Source organism: Furipterus horrens, unplaced genomic scaffold, assembly GCF_987537825.1.
Source record: "Furipterus horrens unplaced genomic scaffold, mFurHor1.1.pri manual_scaffold_6, whole genome shotgun sequence".
In the NCBI taxonomy this organism is placed as follows: domain Eukaryota; kingdom Metazoa; phylum Chordata; class Mammalia; order Chiroptera; family Furipteridae; genus Furipterus; species Furipterus horrens.
In genome coordinates this window covers 185500219-185524167 of record NW_028327176.1, presented here as the reverse complement: position 1 = coordinate 185524167, position 23949 = coordinate 185500219, and the positions used below count along the sequence as shown (strand labels likewise).

Here is a 23949-nt window from a genome sequence, read left to right as displayed (position 1 = left end):
CTCAGTGGTCTGGAAGAGTTGGTACATATTCTTTTCACTGCCCCTTAGTAGTTACACGTGTTGCAGATCTTCCACTGCGGTGTGTTGTGTCTTTTTGCAGTGTCTTTTGAAGAGCTGATGTTCATAATTTTAAATTTATAGTTAGTGCTTTTTGTGTCTTGCTGAAGCAATCCTTTTATAGCCTGAGATCATGAAGGTATTTTTCTATGCTATCTTCAAGAAGCTTTATTGTTTTAGCTTTCAAATGTATGTTTATAATCCACTTGGGGTTGCTTTTTGTGGACGATTGAAGTAGAAGCCAGTTTTAGTGCTGTTATCATATGATCCCAATGAACCCAGCACCATTTATTGAAAAGTCTGCCTTTCACTGATCTTCCTGACCTTTATCAACACCTGCGACATATGACCAAAACCTGTATCAGCACTGGTCTGATTAGAGACACCAAGAAGAAAGAGGGTGTGAAATCCAGGAAACGGAAGGTCTAATGAAGGTAGAGGAGGGACTCTTCAGGGAGAACATTCAGTTCACATCAGAGGAGATCAAAAATTTGATAAAATACCTATCACGTTTGCATATATTGAATGTTGGGGAGAGTTTAAGATTGAATTAGTGATAAATGCACAGAACACGAAATACAGTAGGGATTGAAGCAAATAAACATATCATTATTGGAAAGAAAAGTAAAAAGTATTCTGAGATATAGCATTGTTTCTGTGCCACCTTGAAATGGAGTTAAGTTCCAGAGATCGCCTTGAGAAGTGGACCCGTAAGAAAGGGTAAGAAACTTGGAAAAAGAAGAGTGCTGAGGGAAGGCCTGCCCGCAAAATGTGCAAATGCCAGGTCGGGCTCAAAGCACGGGGCACAGCACGGGGCAGAGCAGGGACAGACTAGCAGGCCCAGAATCTGATAGCTTAATACAGGATAATGATCAGATTATAAATCAGGGGTGTGGGGGAAGCGGGGAGAATTGGTTACCAAATACATGCATATGTTGTTAACTCTTATGAAAAAATTTAATAATTCACCAATCGTCAACATTCATTCCAATTACTGTGTCTTCCAATTCACCACACTTTTCTGCAGTGTCTCAGCTGTTGTTAATGCTGCTCAATTTATTTCTTATTTCGGGTTTTGTATTTTTATACCCCCCTTTCTCTCATTACGTTCATGCTTTTCTTGGCCTCTTTGTGCGTGTGTATAATTCACAGAGCTGTCTTAAGATCTCTGTTTGCTCATTTCATCGCCTCTGTCATTTCTGTACTGTTTACCAGCCAACTTTTGCCCCCTCTTTGCTATGGCTCTCATTTTTCTGCTGCTTTGTAATTGTGAGGTTCTTGGTTTTTTAATGTTGTCGGGGGCTGGATTTTGTTGTATTGGGTTGAGTGGCGGGTTTTGTTCTGGCCCATAGATAATCGCATGCAGATTGGTTTGAGGCTTCCTCTTAAACTTGGTTATGACTAGTCCAGAGCAGCCATGAATCCGAGGATAATTCAGCCCCATTGTAAGTCATGCCCTTTCTGAGGAATCCACCCAGTTCCCTGGGTATTCCAGGGCTCTCCACTTCAGCTGTTGGGGATACACCCTCTCCAATTCTTTGTGAGTCCGTTTTGTCCTGCTTTCCGAGGCAACTTTCTCCAGCCACCCAGCCTCCCAAGCCTTGAGGACTCAGCCTCATGCACTCCCAGGTCTGTGCTCAGCCAAAGACTGGACGAGCGGGTCTCAGGAGCTCTCAGCTCTCGCTCACTTTACTCCCCACTCCTCTCTCACCCCCCACCCCCCACCCCCTCCCCTGTGTGTGCTCCATGTCTCCAGCTGCCTGCCCATGAGTGCCGGCCGCTTGGGCCTCCTAGAACCGCAGCCTCTCTGCTCTGCTCCTAGCGCTGCAGCCTGAGAAGGGCCTGCAGCCTGGGAGCCCGGCGGTCACTGGCCCGCCTCGTCTCTCTCTGTGGTCAGAGCCCCTCACTGCCTGCTGTGCAGTTAGCAAATCTGTTGTTTCATGTGTTTTTTTCAACTTCATGTTGCTTCAGCAAAGAAACGTTTCAATGCCTTTGGGAGCAGACTCTCTAATTGCATTAGATCACTACTTTAGGTTCCTTCCTATCACATGGTGTATGAGGGTATATTAAGAATTTTATTTCTTAGATCCACCCCTCTCTCTACCCTGTTCCCCTTGAAAGCAGTGATTCTCAACAGTGATTTTGACACACACGTCCCTCAGGGGTGTTATCGGTTGTCACAAGGCAGGGGGTTGCTTCTGGTGTCTGGCAGGTAGCGGTTAGGGCTGCTGGGAACATCCTTCAGTGCCCAGGACAACCCCCCACAATGGGGAATTACTTTGCGTTCCTCGGCACAACGCCAATCCTGCCGAAACTGAGACCGCATTCAGGGAATCTGGCCATAAAATCGTCGCTAACGTGTAGGAGGACCCTTCGCGATGCCATCCCCGCTTTCCTGAGGTCCTCATCACATCCTGCTCGTGAGTCTGTTCATTCACTTACGCTGGTTGGAAATGAAGCCATGCTAACGGTTTTCTCAGCCTCTGGATTTGTCCTTGGATCGTTTTTCTCAGCTGACATGATTATCATGCTGTTTCCATTCTTGAATAACACAGGAGAGTTGCAGAATACTGTGTACTCTTAATTCTTTGGGGAGGAAGAACAAAGGACCAGAGGCTCAAGAAGTGTAATAATATTTTCAGTGACTCAGGGTGTCAGTTGTGGTTTTAATAATAGTGTCGCACCAACACCATATGCAATTATTTTTCTTGAACAGAAAAGATGATTTTAGTTAAATTTTAGTATAAATATTGAAAAGAGCTTATATTGAGCCTATAATTTAAGGAATACCTTAGAAGTATGGGTAACACTGGTCCTCTGACTAATTTTCACATTTTGCAAGGGGAAGTTTTAGTGGGAAAATATATATCCTGTCTTTGCTCTTGACACTGTCCTATTTGTAATTTTGTATTTTAGCCACAGAAAGCATTTTACACATTTTCTTTGCTTGACCATGTGAGTAACAAAACAAACAAAGGAGCATGCATGGCCCTCTTCTTTCTCTCTAGCACTGCAGGGTCTCAACATATGAATTCAGCTCACACACATTAAGGGACATACAGACAGTATAAAGTTACAGCTCATAAAACAGAATCAGGCTGTGGAGCAGTAAATGAGACCTTAACAAATCTCGTCTATCCTCATTTTATAGATGATAAAACTGAGGCTCAAAGTAATTTAATGTTTTCCAAAGGATCACGGAGCAAGTTCCAGGGAAAGTGGAACTTGAACACAAGTCATATGTTTTCTGCTGAAGTCATGATGGTCAGCTTCTCTATGAGGCTGGACCTCTGGGCTTTTCTTCCCAGGTCCAGCATCAGCGCCCTCATCTCCCGCTGTCTCCAGGGACCCTGGCTGTCCAGCAGCCACGTCCCTGGCAGGGAAGGAGTCACCTCTTCGTTAATAGGCAGTTCTCTTTGCCTCCGGTGTGTGGCTGTTTCACTTCTCAAGTATAAGCCAGTTTTTCCTACTTGTACTTAAAATTATTTTAGATGAATAAGAGGAAAAATGTATTTCAGTAACACTGTGCTTGCACATTCTTTGACCTCCTTTTTTCCCCTTCAACACAGAATGCTTTTAAAAGCTCAAAGGTGAGACCTTTCCTTTTACTGAAAAATTAGCTGGTTTGATTTCCTGGCCTTTGGCTGTTACAATCGTCTGTCTTCTGATGGAGTTGGAATTTCCGTAGCTTTATCCATAATATATGTATCACAGAAATACCAAATCATCTTCAAAGGGTTCACTGACCATTTAACTCTTAGGCTGGCTGTTAATGAAGGTCTTTGCAGAGCTTTGTGGTCTGTGGCCCAAATTCTTCCTTAATGAGTGAGGGTAGATGTGTGCTGCTTCCTTCTAAATGGAGCCATGTGGTTCACACGCGTTCATTTCCACACCCTGGCTGCATTCGCCACCAAGATTGGGGGCGTCGAGTTAATGGCCAAGACAGGCCCTCCTCTGGCAGGAGTAGACACAGAGCATGCTAGGTGAAATTGACTTACTTAGGGTTTTATATCAAATTAGCCTACCCTCTGTGCCTCACTGGTTGGCTTTTTGGTAAAAGTAATTTTCCAATCTCTTGAATTCACCTGTGGAAACATGTATTTCAGATGTAACATGGCTAATGGGAAGGAAATCCAAGATGAAATAATGATTTTTAAAATCTGGGCATTCCTTTTGGTTTATTTTCTAATTTTGTGATTATGTTCGTGCTAGGTTTTAGCTTTATGCAACTGCTTTGAATTGTGCCAGTTTGCATGTGCATTTTCAATTAATTATTTTTTACCAGTTGTAAAATTAAGTTCTTTTTTTTAATAAAGAAGTAGAAATATTTTTGACCACTTGACGCATAAGCTTATTCTTTAACTTAAATCTATACTTCCGTTATTTGTCTCTATCTTTTTGATATTTGCTGAGAATATATGTTTCTTGGTTTCACGTTTTAGGGAGGAAGAGTTTATTTTTCCGATATGTTTTAAGAAATAAAATAATGTAGCTATGTTTGGGGCCTTCTATTTCCTTTATTTCCCTTCCATGAGGTTCTATTCATCATTCCTGTGCATGATTTTTACTAGCACTGCAGCTATAGATACACACACACACACACACAAATAAGAAGTGATCTTTTGAAGTTTTTATATAAATGAAGCCATAGTGTATGTAACTTGTATTTTCTGCCACTTAATTTCTTTTTACTCTGTTTTGGGGTCTGTGTTGGTAACCCTTGTCATTCAACTGTTATTTAGTATTCCATTGCCAAAATTACCACAATTTACTTACTCTGTCACCTATGATGGGCCTTCATGTTTTCACACTTTTTTTATATCGCGTACAATGTCGCAATGACCATTCGTTCTAACACATACCTCCTTGTGTGACTGTATAAACTTTCTCCAGGATAAAGTCCTAAAGGGAAACCTAAAGGATCCTGAGGGTTTGTCACCGGCAGCTGTGTGTTGTCAGATTGTGGACGGAAGTGCTTGTACCCATTTCACACGCAGGGTGTGCAAGCTCCTGGTGCTCCAGAGTCACCAGTACTAGGTCCTACCCGCTCCTTTTCTGAGTCATTTAAATTTTGTTCATTTTATGGGTATGAAATTGTAGCTCATGCTTTTCCTTTGCATGTCCCTGATTTGTAATGTGGTTGAGCATAGTCATTTGAGTTACTCTCATATTTTATATTAGTTGTTTGTCTTCTGATTGTGATCAGACCGGGTTGATGATTTGCTCAAATGCCTTCCCGTCTTGCTGCAGAGGCTCACAGCCAGCACCGGCAGCCGGCAGCGCAGCCGCCTCTCCGTGATGGCCCAGCACGTCTGCCACGTGCAGCACCTCTTCACAATCCCAGGCCGGGCCTTTGTCCCCAAGCCGGAGGTGAGTTTCGCTTTACTTGTTTTACTGTTCCAGAGTTAGGGCTGTGATTGCACTCTTTGCTCCTCTGAGAGTGTGTCATAGGAAATTATCTCCAGGATCTGATCTTTATTTATATGCAGACCACACAATAACTTTTCCTTTACCTCTCCTGAATAAGAAGCATAAAATCACAATATGGATTTAAAAATTACCATTTTTGTTCTAATTTTTCTCCCCCTTATCTAGAATGACCAAATGTCCAGTTTTATCCATGTCACCCTGGTGGTGGTGATATTATCATCATCATCACCATTATTATTATTATACCTTTTTACACCTAAATTTTCCTATTATGCAAAATAAGTTATATGGTCAGACATTCCTCAAAAAATAAATAAATAAATCAGTGTTTCTTTTTGTGATTTCTGTTAGAGACTTCTCACTGAAGTTACATCAGGCATTATTTTTTTGTGATCTTTTTCGACTTTGTTGAGAGACCTTATTTTGGTAGTGTTACTTATAGTGATCTCGGGAAAAATAGCTGAATAGTAAATGAGGCTTTGATGATTGTATGCTAATTACAGAAACTTAAGTAAGTGCTAATTACAGAAATAAAGTTTCTCTGCCAGAAATTAAAATCAATAAACTAGTGTCTGAACCACATGTGCCATAAAAACCCATCTGTTCTTCCTTTGAATGCACACTGAGCATCTGCATGGAAGCCCCGGGCCAGGCCGGGAGGAGGCGGCAGCCGGCCGGCTGGGAGCCCCGCCAGGCGGACGGGGTGCCTGCCTTCCGGGAGTCACAGCGAATGAGGAGCGGAGCTCTCCTGGCAGGATGCAGGGCTCCCCTTACGTCACCCGGCATTCAAGCAGATGGCACAGTGCCCTTGTGTATGTGGCTTGTAGGTTTAGATGCAGACGTACAGATTTTAGGTTTAGGATGGGGCCCTGAGAGTGTGAGGCCTACATGCTGAAGTGCGTCTGAGCAGGCTCCGTGTCCTTTGCTGCCACCGCCGCTACCTCTGCCGGGCTGTCGGCCAGGGTTAGCCGGGGTTGCTCTGCCTGGAGGGATCCAGACCGTCTTCCGTTTATGCAGCAGACTGAATGGTCAGCCCTTTCTAAGTCAGCTCAGGGAACTCACCCTCAGCACCAGCTCCGTGCAGCATCTCAGGGTTTCAGGCATTGTAAGTCACTTCTTCAGAACAGTAGAGCCTGTTAGATCCTGTATGGGATTTGATAACAGGATATCTTGTAGGTCATCACCTAATTTAATACATTCATCCTTTCGGGAATTTTCTATCCTAGAACAGGTGCCCACTGTATTGAAGAGAAGCAGGTGATCATACAGCTTGCTTGCTTCTTGTCATGCATACGTGTGTACGTAACACTTTGAATAGTGTCAGACCCAATTATATCAGAAACCAAGGCCTTTATCTGTAGGCTTTTTATACTTTTGGTCATTACCATAACCCAAAATCTTTAGGCTACCTAATTGTTCCAAGGGTTTCTAAGAGTGAATGTTAGAATATTTTTAGTGGAGCATTTCTAACTCTTTGCTTTAGTTACCTTATTGAGGGTGTTTGATGGTGTTTAGAAGTTATCATCAGCTTTATCTTTGACTTAGGGATAAGGTACCCTTGTTAGTTAATTAAGTTTTTCCTCTAGGAGTAAGGTCTTATGAAAATATTTATTATTTGGGGAAAAAGAACTAGCCATGTTTTTGATTCTCTCTTTTATTGAGGGAATGTTTGCTATCTGGCAAATTAAACATTCATAATAATTTTCTTTACATGCTTTTCATCATGTTGAAACTATTACATGCAGGGAATTTGTTTGTAATCTAGGAAAGCAGTTATCGAGGAGGACAGAGAATGTATTATGATCAAGCAAAACAATAAATCAAAGGATTAGTTCTGAAATAACTCTCCCTTGCTCTGAAGTAGTTTTACTGTATTAGCGCAGATTATGAATACTTTGAGGAAAGCCAGAAAGTATTTGGCTGATAGTTACACTGAGCAAATTTTTAGAAAAATTTTTTTCTTAAGAAATGGGAAGAGTTTTCACAGAGAGGTGAAAATAATCGTACAAGGCTGCCTGCCCCTCTGGCTAAACCCTTTTTTAATGCAAAAAGATTAAGTCAGATAACTTCTGCACAAGGTACCAGGCACTCAGTGCTGAAGCAGAGGCATGGGCAGGTGCCTGGGGAAGCCCATTCCCTGCAGATTCTCTGAAGAAACTTACCAAATTTCAGTACTTCCTCTCAGCCAGAACTCTTTCAGAATGAGATGTAGAGAATGTCTTTTGTGATATGACGAGAAGAGCTTATTTCTAACCCCCTTAGGATTTTTCCTGTAAGAATGTTATCCCCTCTGTTCATCAGTTCTTAGATCAAACCAGCTCAGTTGCCTCTACCGGCAGGACTTTCACTGGTGTGGAACCATTCCAGTTCCCCTCTGAGTAGCTGGACAGAATTCCTGCCAAACCCTTCACTCGCATTAACTTCTCTAGGGCAGACCCCAAAGTCTGAACCCCCAATTCTTTTCTATCTACAGAAAACACAGCCTCTCAGGTTCTTAAAATTAGATTAATTGGTCTGCTCTAGTATCTCTTAAACTGCTAGAGTTTGTAGCATTATGGATTTTAAGTTAGAACTTTTAAATTTTTGTATTTTCATTCCACTGTTCAGTTAATAAAATTATTATCACAAGACAAAATGTCCCTTTTTCAGTTCAAATTCACAACTAGAAAATGCTTCCATGAGAGAATAATACTAAGTTTCTCAAACTGGCACCTAAAGATCCCCAAGAATTCACATTATTTCTGGGGTCCCACAGTAAATTTTTTTCAGCTAGTTTGCCCATTATTCAGGTTTGATAAATACTGAGCTCTTAGGTATTCTCTCATGGGTCTGATAATCTAACATCCTTCCCAGAGCATGGACAGGTGTTGCGCCTGACCGTGTCCTGTCCTCCACGCTAGTAGGAAAGTCACTTACATATAACATGACAATTGGAACGGGCTCTTCTGATGGACAGGGTAGAGGGAGCATTCTCTAGGGGAAGAACTAGAAGTACCGTGGAGCAGCAAAACCGGTTGGGATTCCAGCGCTGCTAGTTTTGAGAACTTGCTCAGGTTAATAGGTTGAGTTTTAATACATCAAATTGGGGCAATAATGCCACCCTTGAAGGACTGAGCTAATCAGTGTAAAGTGTGTAATACGAGCCTCTGGCACAAGGAGGCCCTCAGTGGGAGACAGATGTTACTGTTATGAATATAAGCAAATATTTATGATATCTTAATACAACAGTGTGGATTATGCTTTTTAGATGTAAATATAATTTACACCTAATTTTGCCTGAAGTGTAGCATATGGAGCAAGTTACTCCCAAACATGGTGCAGATTTAAAGCACCAATTGTGTGAATACAATTTTAGGTGAATGATGGCGCACCCATAACATAAAGAGAGGGTCGGGACTTGCCTGCCCTTCGGGGGCAGCATTTTAGGGGCTTTCAGTTGTGCTGGTCCACAGCGGTGGGCCTCAACCTCCGAGTGAGATAATCCTGAGCTCAGGGGACAGACGGGTCCACTTAAGAAACAGCCATTTTTCATGCCTTTCTGTTTTTCTGAAATCTACTATGGAGGATGTCATTTCTGTTCGATATTACCCTATACCTGAGACTTCTTTGGGCATAAAGTCAGAAGACTAATACTTTCCCGCTTAACTAGGATTATTTTGCCTTCCTAGAATCAGAGACGGAAGTTAGGATTTTTGTGAAAGTGATGTGTGGAGGGGTGCTCTCCGGGGAGCGGCAGGGAGGGGAGCAGGTGAAGGCCCGGAGGAGCTAAGCAAGGCTGCTGTCCCCCCTGGAGCCTCGGGAGGGGCTGAAGGGGACCTGGGGCACACACTGACCCCGAGAGGGAGTCCTCCCTGAGGGCAGGGCCAGTCTCCTGGGCTCCTCCTGGGGGCGGTGGTGCCACCCCTGCCCGCAGAGGCACCCACAGCAGCCGGGAGACGGGTGCAGGGCCCGGGGCAGGAGCTCGGGGGAGGCACCAAGAGGAGCCCAGGAGGTTCCCGCCAGCCGGCAGGGCTTTCAGCTCCTTGTGTGGCCTTCTCTGCCTTGCTCGCTGGGGAGGAGTTCTAAACTAAGTGTCATGTCTCATGGCTAGAGCCGCCTCCAACCAGGACTATTTAATGGCGCTCCTTCCCTCTTCCTCCTCTTTGTAACTTTGTTCGTTCCCCTTCGTCATTGACTTTTATACTTTCCACACCAGTGTCCTTACGGTAAGTTTCCTTGAAATTTTTTTGAAAATGGGTGAGTCTAAAATAAAAGTAAATATGTACACTAAAAGGCAGTTTTATAATTAGAGAGAAGTAATAGTCACCCTTTTTAAAAATCAAAAAATAAATGTTGAATAAAAATAAGTATATTTACTATTACAATTTAATACTAGTTATGCATTCATAAGTACTCAAGAATGAGATAAACAATAAGAATTGTAACTCTTAAGAAGAACAGTTGCAGTTTTGCAAATGACAGTTTTATATATAAAATACAGTGAAATGAAGAAAATCATTCCTGGAGGTAGTGAAGAGGTATGCAACAGGGTACTGCACAGTTACAGGCTGTGATCTAAATCCTCAGAGTCAATAAAATATGCAGCTAAAAATATTGTGATAACAGAAATTGCTTTAGCCACCTTCACTGAGAAATGAAGAAACGAGAAAACATTGAATCCATATCCCAAACCAAGCTTATGTCTATCGACCTACCCCAGGCCGGCTCCCCCCAACTCCCCCCCACTCCACCCCATATATTCATCTGCTCAGGTCTTCCAGACCTGCCCCTGGGGTCGTCTTAAATGCCCTGCCCCTCCCCCCTACCTTTACCCTCCCAAATAGCCACTAGTTACCAACTTCTGACATCCCCTAGATCATACCTCTTAAATCTATTCTTTTATACCCTTTCTCCTGACTTAATTGAAGTCTTCATCATTTTTTCAGTTTTACACACACACACACACACACACACACACACATATACACACACCTGCTTCATAGGTAAAATAAACATGATATTCTGGGGAGGTTTTTGGCATTTTGTGTTTTGGGGGAGTTATTTTTGGGAACTTCTTTTTTTTTTCAGATTTAATGTGTTTTATTGATTAAAATATTACATTTGTGCCAATTTCCCTTCCCTCTGCTCCCCTCCACCCGGTGGCCCCCCTCCCTCCAGTTGTCCCCCCCTTTTAGATTATGTCCATTAGTTGTGCATACAGTTCCTCCCAACCTCTCTCCGTCTATTCCATTCCCTCCTACCTTGATCCCCAATTCCTATATCATCTCCCTCCCTTTCCCCATTCCCCCTCCCTGTTGACCTCCCCCCAATATGCTTCCCGTACCCACAGTTCCTTTTCCACTCTCGTTGCCTATTTAGTTTGCCTTTGTTTCATCTCCCTAGCTTCTGTTTTTTTAAACCAGTCCCTTTAACATCTCATATAACAGTGGTTTGGATCTAATGAACTCTTTCAGTTTTATTTTGTCCTGGAAACACTTTCTCTGTCCTTCTATTCTGAATGACAATTTCACTGGATAGAGTATTCGTGGTTGTAGGTTTTGGATTTTCATTACTTTGAATATTTCTTGCCAGTCTCTTCTTGCCTGTAGGGTTTCCCTTGAGAAGTCAGCTGATAGTCTAATTGGGACCCCTTTGTACATAATTCTTTTCTTCTCTCTTGCTGCTTTTAAGATTCTCTCTTTATCTTTAATTTTTGACATTTTGATTATAATGTGTCTTGGAGTGGTTCTCCCTGGGTCCAGTCTCTTGGGAACTCTTCTTGCTTCCTGGATCTGCAAGTCTATTCCCTTACCCAAGTCTGGGAAGTTCTCCTTTATTATATTTTCACTCAATTTTTCAAGTTCTAGTTCATCTTCCTCATTCTCTGGCAAACCAATAATTCTTATGTTGGGCCTTTTATAGCTGTCCCAGAGGTTTCTGATCCTCTCATCGTTGCTTCCCATTTCCTCTCGCTGCATTGGTTGACTGCTTGTTCCTTCTCCATATTCCAGTTTGTTGAAATGAACTCTGGATTTTTTTTTCTCACTATCTCGTATGCGGTTTTGTTTCTTTCGTTATGAAAGTTTTTCGCTTCTTTCTTATCTTTTTCCTGCTCTTTTGTGAATTCTGTAAGCCACCTGATAACAATGGCCCAGAACTGAGCCTCTGACAGGTTTCTTATCTGTTCATCTGTCAGGTTCTCTATCTGTTGCCTGGTGAGTTGTGTCACCGGGATTTCTATAGTTGTCTGCCTCATTTTGACAGATGCGTTTTGTTTTCTTGGGCCGGCTGTAGGGGGCAGTGCCTATGTACAAGTCACAAGTCAGCGACCGGCGCCTGTCCTATTTCGCAGCCCTGTGGTGCTTTCTTTGGGGGCGGGGGTCCAAGATGGATTCACACAGTTATTCAGCTAGGAGACCGGGATCCGTCCTCCCGCCCCCCTGGGCCTCACTGTTCAAGGCGATGCGGTGGCTGCTTTCCCCAGCGCTGGGGTCGCGCACTGCCAGGGGCTTGACCGCAGCCGGGATTCCTTGCTGCCCGCCGCTCCGGGTGCAGCACTGCCCTCTTTAACTCTTACCTGCCCAAATGGCACCGCTGGTTTATAACTTCATATGTTGGACTTCCGTGTAGTTTTATTTTCTGGAATTTCTAGTTATCCTTTGTTTTGAAGTAGTTGTATTCCTCTCTAGTTGTAGAGGGAGACCTAGAGTGTCCGTCTAAGCCTCCATCTTGGCCGGAAGTCCTTGGGAACTTCTTTATCAAACCAATATGAAGTTTAAATAACATTCAAATAGATTAGGACAGGGTTTCTCAACCTCATCACTACCGACATTTTGGTCCAAGTAACTCTTTGTTCCCTGGCCGCCCTGTGCATTGTAGGATCTTTAACAGCACTCCTGGCCCCCACCCACTAGATTCCGGGACCGTTCCCCCAGATGCGACGACTAAGAATGTCTCTGGCGTTATCAGGTGTCCCCTCCCAGTTGAAAACCACTGGATTAGACCAAGAAGTTTGGGGCTGCACCCATTGCGTGCTCACTGTGTCTTGACACATTTTGTTTTTATTTTCTCATTTATTCCTCACGACTCTGAACAGATACTGAAAATCCCCTTTCTCATGCGAGCAAACAAAGACTTGGAGTAAGTCTCGTGCACTGTGTAACCTCCCACCTGCCCGGCGGCTGCAGTCTGGAGCCAGTTTCCCTCAGGTTGACTCCCATCTCCCCACTTCTAGCGGTGTGACCTTGGGCCGACTAGGTCACTTACGCCCTTTCTCTGCCTCAGTTTCCTGTAAGCTACTAAGAACAGTGCCTGCCTCCTAGAGTCCTTAGGAGGGTGAGACCTGTCACATGTGGAGGGTGGCGGTCAGGACTGGCAAGGCACTGAGAATGCGAAGGTAAGAAAGGCACCTTGTATCTGAGTCTAGTGGAGATGCAGTTGTACAAACTATGATCTGTTTTCCCAGACCCTTCTCTGAGAGTGCAGAAATGGAGGTGGCGGCCTTCTTCAGGGCTGAGGTCACACAGGAGATCCCAGGGGACCCCAAAGGAGGAGTGGGCACTTGGGCAGCCAAGCGGTGTGTGTGGGAGGAGGAGTCTGGGGGAGCAGTGCAGGGGGCGAGCCCCAGGGGGACACCCACCTTTCATCATCGCCATTTCCAGTCTGGATAGAATTGGGCCGATACGTTGTATGAAGTGGTTGCTTTTCTGAGTTCAAAACACTCCTGTATGCATTTAGGAAGAAAATATTCTCAAAATAGAAATTATTTTGAAGTATACGTAGACTTATATAGAATACATAAAGTAAACTTTTAGTCTGTAGGACTACAGGGTACGTAGACTACATAAAAAGCCAGTCACATTAAGCAAAATGAGAGACCCACGTAGGTGTGAAAGCAATCCTATCACATTAATCGGCATTAAAATATTCTTTGTTATAGAATTATCTTTAATACGTTTGTTTAGAAAGTATTTTGACCATTCAAAAGGAATGCATACTTTAAACAGTCATTTAAACTTATGTTTAAATGATTCCCTCTCTAATCCGTACATGAAGCAACAGCACCTGTATATTTTAGCTATTCATTAATAGCTGATGACATTGTTGAAGAAGAGAATGATGATCTACTGAGTAAAACGGACATAAAATATTTTCACCTCTCCTTCTGTATGAACCAATGAAAAGCATTTACTCACATAAAAGATAGTCTTCCCATTCCTGAATTATTAATGTATAAAGAAATGCTTTTTATTCCCAATTATCAGTACATTGTGAGCAATGATTCAGCTTGACTTAACAAATAAATTATTAGAAACAACAGTGTGCACTGTTTCTTTTGCACCTCAAAGAATCCACTTCTAATTTTCTTCTAAAAATATTTGAAATATGTAAGATAAACAAACTTAGACTTTTAAAAGCACTCTTTATACTTTAAAAATTACTTTCACATCTATTAACTCACTGAAGCAGTTCATTTATCAGAGAACAACAATGTATGTGGATCAAATTAGAGCATAAAATGACAAAAGTAACCTTGATGGTCCAGATACTAACCAAGGAGAGACTAAACGAGGACGGGTACGTCTAAATTGTCGTGGACAGGTGACTGAATCTGGAGAACCCTCTTGTTGGCAGCAGAAGGGGGCCCTTCTTGAGCACAGTCAGACACTTACTGCCATCCCTTGGCTTGTTCTTCACATCTTCATCAAAGTCCTGGAGATCTGAGTCTGTGCCGCTTTGCCCTGCTTTGCTGTGGCAGCATTCACTGGAGTTCCGCCTCCTGTTTGAATGTCATGTTGTCGGCTCTCACAAGTGTATGGAGATACTCTTCTAAAGGGAGGCTCCTCCCAGGTGGGGGGTTGGGGTGGCCGGTTTCGGCCGTGTTGAAACAGGCGGACATCCCTTCTGCCCCTGGGGCGCAGTCAGGCAGCCGGGCCATGTGGGGGCCGCAAACAGAAGCAGGCCATGTGGTGTTGCCACCCGGACGGTGAAGGCAGGCGGTGCCTGGAGTCACGCCAGGGCCCAGTGCTTCTCCCACTTGGCATTTTATGAAACCCAGTTAAGTACCAGTTCGGGAAATGTATCAACGGGTTATTTTAAGGAAGGAAAAGCCATCAACTAATTGCCTTATTAATATAATCATAGCCGCTTTCAATGGTAAACCTTTAGATAAAAACGGGAAAACAGGCGTGAAAGAACAATCTTAACACAGAATTGTGCGTGAGAGTTTGTTGGCATTTTAAATGACATTGTCATTTTTTAAAGTGTTTCAAACCTTTGTAGAGGAAGTTAAGCATCATTCTGGTATATGTATTTTTTAAATCTAAAATGAAGACAGAAGTCCCAGCAGGCATCTAACAGGTCCCCGGGCGTTACGCAGCGGCTTACACGTAATCCCTCAGGTTGTACTCCAAGTCCCTCTCTAGCTTTGTGGCGGGGCCGCGCCGCCGCTTCTTCGGAGGGGCGAGCCAGGCCTCGTCCCCTTTCGTACAGGACAGGCAGAAGATCGTGCCAGAGGTCAACAGCAGCATGGCCGAGATGAACCCGATGTAGACAGCGCTGCCGGGTTCGTGCTTGTTGCTTTCTGGGACCGTCAGGTCCAGGAAGGTGGCGATGATCTCCTTCGTGTACCACACTGTCGGGATCAGGCTGGAGATCCCTGCCGACAGGAGGCAGACGCCCCCGGCAAAAGCGGAGCGAATCTTGGTTTCTCTGTCCCTTCCTAGGCGAGTGCACTGCATCCCCACAGTGGCCGTGCAGATGCCCAGGGCAGACAGGATGCAGGCCAGGACCATGGTGGCGCGCGCCGCCTGCACGTGGGTGGGGAGGGACAGCACGGAGTACTGGAGGGTGCAGCTGAACATGCCGGTGCTGTAGCACGTGCAGTCCATCCACAGCCCCTGCAGCTGCACGATGGCCGTGATGATGTTGGAGCCCGGGTCCAAGTTCACCCTCCAGTTGGGCAGCATGGTGGCCACCAGCACTCCGCAGACCCCGCAGAAGCCCAGGACGAAAGCAAGGATCTGGAGGCCCACCAAGCTCATGACGGCACCGTCGGCCCTGCCCGCCCAGAAAACCCGGATGCCGAGTGACAGTGGCTCTGGGTCAGACCTGGAGCCGCTCCCGGGCAGTGGAGAACCGAGTAACAAAGGCTGGGGAGAGAAGACAGAGCCGGGTTTGAGGGAAAGAAAGAAGGAACACAAAGGCTTCTGTGTGCGGGGGGCGGGGAGCCGGTGCCCAGGCCCGCGGTGGGCGCTGCGCTGCGCTGCCGCCAGGGGCAGAGCTCACCCCGGGCCTTCAGAGGCCCCATCTCCTGGCGACCGGGGTGTCCGGTGCTGGGGGCCTGGCGGAAAGGAAAGGGCTGTCCACTCCGTTCTTTTTAGAACTTCAGCACAGTGGCCCTGCAGCCTTGTTAGGAGACTGAGGCACCCCAGATTCCAGCCATAAGACCTGGAAGGTTTTATAGCATTACAGGTTTTAAAAACATTTTGTTTTTAATTAAAATACTCTAGGTTATGAGGAAGAAAAGAATAATTTAAACCCCACCCCTTAAAAGTGAAATATTAATACATACTGTAAAACTTTTAAGTATTCAAACAAATGTTACTTTAAATGAGGATTTAAGAAGCACCCACCGCGTGCCGGCACATGCCCCGGTGAGCTCAGGAGGAGAGGAGAGCAGCGGACAGACGTCAGTCACCTGCGCGATCATCCCTGGTTTCTAGTTAATAAGCATTTGCAATATCCTTACCCAGGGGGGCGCGTCTTTCACTGCAGGTACAAGGTACTCAAAACGGAGCAATTAAGCTGCTGTCCTTTTTATGACAATGTGAGATCCTTTCCAGCTGGGACCAGAATCCTTCCTGACCCAAATGCCACAGACTGCTGCAAAACCGGTTATTCTGAACAGTTCCAGAGCAGGGACATGGGCTCTCAAAAATACAGAAATAGCCACATCATTACTTGTCTGTGAAGGGATACCAAAGATAATTGGACATTCTCTCTCTCTCTCTCTCTAAGAGGAAAAAGTTAGCACTTTGTGGCTTGGCTGTGTTTTAATCTGGCAGTACTTAACTGCCTTCTTTGAGAATTGAATGGTTTCTGAAATACAGCAATACTCGCTTTTCTGTGTTTCCGAATAAAATTTTGAATGATGTGTTAAAGTGCCCCTATCATGATTTATATATATATGAAAAAAGGCAGTTTGGGTCAAATCTTGGCTTTCCAGAACCTTTCTGTGCCTCAGTACCCTCTTCTGGAAAACGGGGAGGATTATAATATCTATATCGTGTAGTTAAAATATTTCTGTATTTTAAGAGCTTAAAACAATATCTTCCCCTGTAGAAAGTACTGAATAAATTATAATTGGCATTGTTATTAGTATTTTTATTTACTTAGTTTATATCATATGACAAATAAATGTCATATGATCTTTATATCATTTGGCAGCTTCTTTTTTCTCTTAGGCTGATTTAATTCATTGGCAGAATCTTAGAACTGAAAGTGTAGATATGATGTTGTACATACATCATTTTTTTCAGGTTAGCAGCCTGTACCTTTTTCTGGTTACCACAATACTTCTGGTGAAACCCTCCCTGGGTGCTTTCTTCCTGTGGAAGGCCAGGAACATGTTATATCTGAAGGCACAAAGTACCGTTAACTATCAGCTCCACTCACTCCCTTTCCCACTAAAAAATAAAATAAGATAAAAAATAAAGATTCCAGAACGTACCAGTTTGGCAAATGGCTTAGCTTTGGAGCCTCGCCAAGGAGGTAGCTGCCTCGCTTTTGTGAAATGCAGGCCTGTACTAAAAGGAAGAACTTTTCTAAGAAGTTAAATCCTGGGCTGTCTGTATGCCATTGCTCTATGTGAAATTTTATAATTTTAGGAGAGGATGTCCCCGAGATTTTGAATTCTTAAAAGAGTCAGACTTACTGTAAGTAAGGCGATACCTGCCATCATACACTTCATTTCCTTACATACTGAGACCAAAACAGAAGTTAAAGTTTCTAGAAAAAAAGTAAAGCGCATGTTTATAGTTTCATAAAAGCTGTGTTCAGGTTTGGGCTGGGAGCTCCAGCCAGCTCACTCAAGGACTCCCTTCCCAGACCGTTTTCAGCTTAGGGATTCTGTAAGAGCCAGACTGCTGCTAACATTCCCTGACAGCATCTTATTTCTTTCTTTGTTTTTATTTTGGTTGAGTAACCTTTATGTGTTGATCAATCTATGCTCAGCTTCCCAATTATAACCCTCTTTTTTCTCATTAGCCAATGCATTTTATAAATTCCAGTGTAATTCAAACTTGCAGACAGCTTGTTCATCTTAATTAACAAGCCCTGGCAGTGATTAATTACAGACAGCCCAAATCAGCATAAACAATATGACATTGCCTTCAGTTAGCAGAGCGCTCGCTTACGTTACATATTGGACTTTAAGTGCTTTCTTCTGCCTACAGACCTTAGGCGGGAAGAATTTGTTCTCCAAAAACAAGGTCACTGTTGTGTTTCTTTTGTAAAAACACACTGACATCTTAGCTATAGTGCTATGGAAGCTTTTGTTTTTCCCCCTGCAGTCACGAGCAGGCCCCAGCGTGTGGCCTGTTCTCTCACATTTCTGTCCGGTAGACAATAAAGGCATACTTTGTCTTAGACGGCTGTGGTGGTGCTGCCGGTGGGGAAGTGCCGTGGCCGTAAGCAGACTTAGTTCTAAGGAGAGAACTCTCGTGGTTCTAAAGCGCAGTGCATGCAGAACAGAGCCTGCGAGCGTTACGTTTGTGACCTGTGCGCCCGAAGTCTGGAGCAGAGAGCATTCAAGAGTAAAGTCGGTCTGCCAGCCAAGATGTATTTCTATCAAAACTGATTTTTAAAACACAGACTTGCAACTTAAAATTCAAACGAAATGGTACTTAATGCTATATTTAGCATCAAGCTTCTCGTTTTCCCATACCTTTTGTCTGTAGCCTTCAATGTCTCAAGTTCGTGAACCCCAGGGAGGTGCGATGAGGGGAGGAGATGCCACGCACAGGAGGCTCACTCTGCGGCGTCTGAATGTTAGTGACAAAGCTCCCCCAAGCTCGCCTGCACATAGCAAATAAAGGGCAACATAGAGCCGGGAGGGAAGAACTGCTGATGGGGCTGGAAGATAAATACCAGGCTCGCCATCACAGGGTTTGAGCTGTGGGAGAATTAAGAAAGGAGAGGTGGGGGAGGGAGGGAGTTGTTACAACAGGATTTGTCGAAACCTGAAATCTAAATGCTTTTGGGCCGCTGTACACAGGGGAGGGATTCTCCGGGAGCTCACAAAAAGACGTTCTTTTCTTTTAATACTACGTTTTAGTTACAATTTATTTTTATCTGTTTTGGAAGATACAGTTTATTATTTGATAGCCCCAATTATATTCTTTATAGTCTGAAATATTTTTTAACTAGATTGTGCTTTGCAAATGGTAGTTGAGACTATCTTATTTTTTAAAGACTTTATTTTTAGGGAGCGGGGAAGGGAGGGAGAAAGAGAGGGAGAGAAACATCAATTGGTTGCCTCTCGAATGTCCCCAGTTGGGAACCTGGCCCACACCCCAGGCACGTGCCCTGACTGGGAATCCTACCAGCGACCTTTCAGTTTGCAGGCCAGCACTCAGTCCACTGAGCCACACCAGCCAGGGCGAGACTATATTTTTATTCTGTCGCTTGTGACTTGTCTAAAATTGAGATTCACAAAATTGGTAGCTTTCAAAATAAACATTCAAAAGACAGTGTTCTAAATATATTTTTTTTAATAGAAGAAAACCCAGCAACAACTGTTGATTAGAATTTTGATCAGTAAAACTACAGTAATTTTTTTTGGGGGGGGTATCCTGAATTTTGTTCTGGGATTCCTTCCACTGATAAAGGTTTCTGGAATGTAGATTAGTATTAGAGCTTTTAGAAACTGTTATAAAGAAATTACATCAAAATGACGTGATGAAACATTAGATGAAATAGTGAAATCAAGTATTGAAGTTCTAGGTCACAAATAATGGTATAGACATATTAAACCTCCATATATTTTGGGTTCTCAACTTTTTCTTCCTCAGTAATTTCAATTCTACGTACTATAAATTGATATCTGCTGTACAGAAAGGAAGATGATTTTATGATTGGATTTAAAAATTTTTTAAACTGCTGATGGCCATGCAAGATGTTGGCCATTTCTTCAAAAGCAATGAATAATAAAATGCATGTTTCACTTACCTGGGTTTTTCTAGATTTTTTTTTTTTGTTTGCTCTTTTTTGTTGGTTTGTTTTCATCTTTTCTAAGTCTGGCATTTTGCAAGATATTAGAAATCTAATGCCCATGGAGTTACTTTTCAGCCATAGTATTCTAATTTTGTTACAGAAACTTACTTTCCTCTCTTACTTCATGGAAATGTATGACCGATTCCCCGAGTAAATGCTGGACGAGGCAGAGCTGAAGCTCAGGCGCTAACAGGAACAGTACGTTGTTGCTGCTGTACCCAAAGCCGACCCCCGATCTTTAGAGCCCTGGCCGGTCTGGCTCCTTACCCTGGTTGCAGGTACAGGCTCACCTGCGCCGAGGCTGACAGGTGGTGGGGAAAGGGACAGGGCTGCTGCTGTCACCTCGGACCCCAGCACAACGCAGCCGGCCGAGACTCAATGGCTCAGCTCGCTGTAATGTTCATTACTGTTTTCAAAATGCTTTTGATAATTCTTCTGCCTTGATCCGTACTCAGTATTAACCGTCCGTTTTAAAATGGCCACTTCTGAAATGCAGGTAACTTTTATTAACTGCAGACCTTTAATCAGGTAGAATTTCTTATTTACAAAAGGTTCTGGAAAGTTGAGGTATATAGAGAAATATTGTTCATCAACATTATTATTTCCAGCGTGGACAGAATTAAAGAGCATTAAATCTTTGATGTCCAGAGACTTCCCTAGATGAAGCTATCTTCGTTTATCTTTTCCTCAGTTTATGTCTCTTCACCGGCCCTCTCCTGGGTTGTATGTCCACGTGCACATGCGACATCACCGATAGACATATCTCACCTATCATGGACCGAACCGAGCCCCTGGCCTTCCCCACACCTAGTTCCCCAGCTCCCCCATGTCCCTTAGTGGCAAACTTCTCCTTCCGTTGGGCACACCCTGGATCTGAAAACCGTCCTGGATTCCATACCCCACATCCAGTCCACCAACCAGTTGCTATTTCTAAACTTCAAATACATCAAGAACCCTGCCACCTCTGAGCCCCTCTGCTGGTTGAAGACCTTCGGAACGTAAACCTGACAAGGGCAAAGGTTTCTGTCTGCCTTGTTTGTTGCTGCTTCTCCTGGGCCTGGCTGCTGCCAGGCTTATAGTGGGGGTCCAATAAATATTGAACGAAAAATTTCAGAAACTGATTTTGAGTATAGAAAATAACATTAACAAAAGTATACATTACCTTTGCGCGAATAAAAATATAATTTCGTCCTTTCTAAATGGGGCTCATTTTACGTGATTTTGCAACTCTTTGAGTTTTATAACTTTTATGTAATAATAATGTCTGCCATTTATAAGCTGCTTCCTATACCTGGATACTGTTTGCGGCACAGTGTTAATTTAATTCTCAAGACAAGCCTGCGAGATAACAGGAATCCTCATTTTATAGATAAGAAATCTAAGCTCCAGAGAAGTTAAGTAACAACTAAGGTTGTAAAATGAGCAAGTAGGGGGTCAGGCCCAGAACATTGTGGTTTCTGAAGCCCTTCTGCACTCAGAGCACTGGCCTGCCTCCACTTAGAACAGAATGTATTTCTAAGTTTCGCTATAATGAGTCGCTTCTTTCTGGGGCAGTCTGCGTGAAGCTGTGGCACAAATGAACTCTGACCTCTCTGCAGCTGTGCGTGTAAACATGCACTTCTCACTCACGCTAAGTGACTGCAGAGGAGCTGGCCAGGGAGTTGGCAGTCCACGTACTTTTGTCTTTAAAATGTTTTCATTCTTCTGTTTTTAAGGAAAAATTACTTGTGATTGCCTTTGCGTCTCTCTTAGTGACGATAATCTGGATATTCAGAAAAGCTTCTCTTTGCTTTCTGAAAGAATCGGTCAATTACCCGAATATTTGGGAAATAACAACACCATACCTTTGTGTGAGGGTGTTCTCCTGACCTGCGCAGCATCAAGCTTTGGAGAGGCCCCGAGGCCCACCCACCTCCTGGCCCAGAGGCTCTGGTCTCATTGGTCTGGGATGACGGCCAGTCGTTGTGTGTTCAAAATGCTGCCCGCTTCATTCCAGTGAGAAGCTGGGGGTCTGATTTTAAAAAGCAACACGGTCTTTTTGTAGTTGCTTTCTGTTCAACCTTGGAAGTTCAGAATAAGATAAAATAGTGTCTTGTTCCAGGCCCGCAAATTTGAAGTGACTCGCTTAATCTTAAGGTAATGTTTCTCTTCTGACCCAGTCAGGACGTTAACAGCATCAGTTGGGAGAACAAACAGTTAATCCGTTGTTTTCCTCTATCTTTATGGTCATTTTAGTTTTAATATAATGTTTTAGGTCAGAGTGAAGACTTCCTTAACTTTTAAAATTGGCAGTTTTTAGATGAGTTGATAATCGTGAAAATGAAGATGAATATTCTTGGGTTTATATTTTGTATTTTGTTCTCAAATGTCTAATGAGGTCATTCTAGCTTCTGATTTCTTCTGCAGCAAGTCGGGTACAGGTTTCTGCATGTAAGTTGTACTTCCTTTTGCTCTATTATCTGTTACCTTATTTTTACGTCTTGTTACTTCTGTTTGTCTTCATGAGAAAGGGTCCTGAGGGCTTGTTTTCTGTCTTCATCACCTTAGTTTAGAATACTAAGACTGTCTTTGAATTGTGGTGACATTAGCAGATCAACCTACTCTCACAAATAATATAAATATATATATTTGTTGTGGCCTTACCATTGCATGCATTCTCTTTGCACGTTATTTTGAAGAACGGGGGCGGTGGGGGTGGGGGTGGAGCGGGGAGACGGCCATCCACTGGTAGTACGTGGATTGCGGGCTGAATGCATCTAGTTTGCGTCCAGCTCTATGTCAGTCTTGTTGAATACATGGTTTGGAACACCTGGAATGCTTTTAAAGTGTTTGAGTTTTAAGGTTGTACAACTGAAATTCTGTCCTTAAATTGGGCTTGGCACGAGAATTACAAGTAGAATAAACTAATTATAGGAGATCTGATCTACATTTAGATTTGTAAATATTTTGTTTTTCTACAAAATGCATAATTATAATACCACAGGCATTAATGACTTGTTACTCTTGTCTGGAAAAGTTGTAACGTAGGGTCTTGATGTTCTTCTGGAGACTGTCATTAGCTCAGAGTAACTGTAGGGTCTTGATGTTCTACTGGAGACTGTCATTAGCTCAGAGTAGGCTCCTGAAGATGAAGGAGTAGAGGAGTATGTGTTCCCCAGTGTGCTCGCCTTACTCGGTCATTTCTCCTGACACTGAACGTGACTCCCCCAAACCCATGATCCCTTGTTTCATCAGCTGGCACCAATAGCCTCGGAACCAGTAGACCCTTTCCATTCCACACAATTCCACTTGAACTTTGAATCATTCTTCTTGTATTGTTATTGAAGTCTTACAATTATTCCCTGTAGTCATTCTTTTTTTCTCATCATTCCTTCTATCATCTCCAAGTTATGATTATATCTCTGCTGATTAAATTGTAATTGACTTTCTAATCATTTTTCCTCTCCACTAGCTTGTCCTTTAATGGCCTGAATACCATGGGAGGTGTTGAAGACCCTTTTCTAGACAATGGAAATATTGTTTTGTGTGGTAGTTATTTAGTTGCCAGGCCATACATTCTTCAGTATTGCCCATATTATATTGACTCGAGATCTGAGTTGTTACTATATAAGCTTTGAGATTTAATAGCTTTTTACCCGGGTCTCTTATGAGTCCACAGTCTGTGCTGAGCTCATAATCAGTCATGTCCTAGACACCCTGGCCTAGAAAGTGGAACACTGCTTCCAGCCTCTTGTAGCCAAGGCTGTTAATGTTGAAAAACGTAACTGCAGCTTGGAAAGGCATTGACATTAGAGTGGATTTGAGAGACAAAGATCTAACTTCATTATAACTACCTCAATTTGAAATTTTAGTTAAGTCTTCCTGGTGTACTGAGAGACTGAGTTTGGAAAAGGGCTGGCAACATGAAACAAATCTTTAAGTGCATCTGTTCTGTGTACTGACTTTGTTCTTATAATCAAACCCTTTAATAGACTTAAAATCAAGGAAGAAAATAAAAAGGTTTAATTTTAAGTATTCAATTATAAGTAAAAAGCATTTTTGTATCTGTTACCATGGTTACCAAGTGGCTTTCCTATGGCTTCAGAAAAAAAATGGGCTCCATTATTCAGAGTAATTCTGAGACGTGCGGGGGGGGGGGGCAGGGGGAGGGTAGAGAAGAGGGTGGTGAGAGGGGAAAGGGGTTCCCAGAGAAGCAGGACACGTTACTGG

The 23949-nt window shown here is 43.4% G+C and overlaps 2 protein-coding genes across 3 annotated transcripts in view; one reads left to right on the top strand and one right to left on the bottom strand.

Annotated features, from left to right (window-relative positions):
* TFB1M (transcription factor B1, mitochondrial) overlaps positions 1 to 23949 on the top strand; it is a 49846-nt gene that overhangs the window by 16529 nt on the left and 9368 nt on the right. The window contains exon 5 of one of the 2 annotated variants that reach the window (XM_090280008.1): positions 5308 to 5427. The exons of the other annotated variant lie outside the window; for it this stretch is intronic. Coding sequence (XP_090136134.1) covers positions 5308 to 5427 — 120 coding nt within the window. The remainder of the gene's footprint in view (positions 1 to 5307; positions 5428 to 23949) is intronic. 2 annotated transcript variants of the gene reach the window in all.
* On the bottom strand, positions 14754 to 15614 carry CLDN20 (claudin 20). Its single transcript, XM_090280010.1, has one exon. The coding sequence runs from the start codon at positions 15507 to 15509 to the stop codon at positions 14850 to 14852; it is 660 nt and encodes a 219-aa protein (XP_090136136.1). The 5' UTR covers positions 15510 to 15614; the 3' UTR covers positions 14754 to 14849.

Excerpts from the sequence above, each read along its gene's own strand:
- CLDN20 (XM_090280010.1), bottom strand. The coding sequence starts at position 15,509 with ATGAGCTTGGTGGGCCTCCAGATCCTTGCTTTCGTCCTGGGCTTCTGC.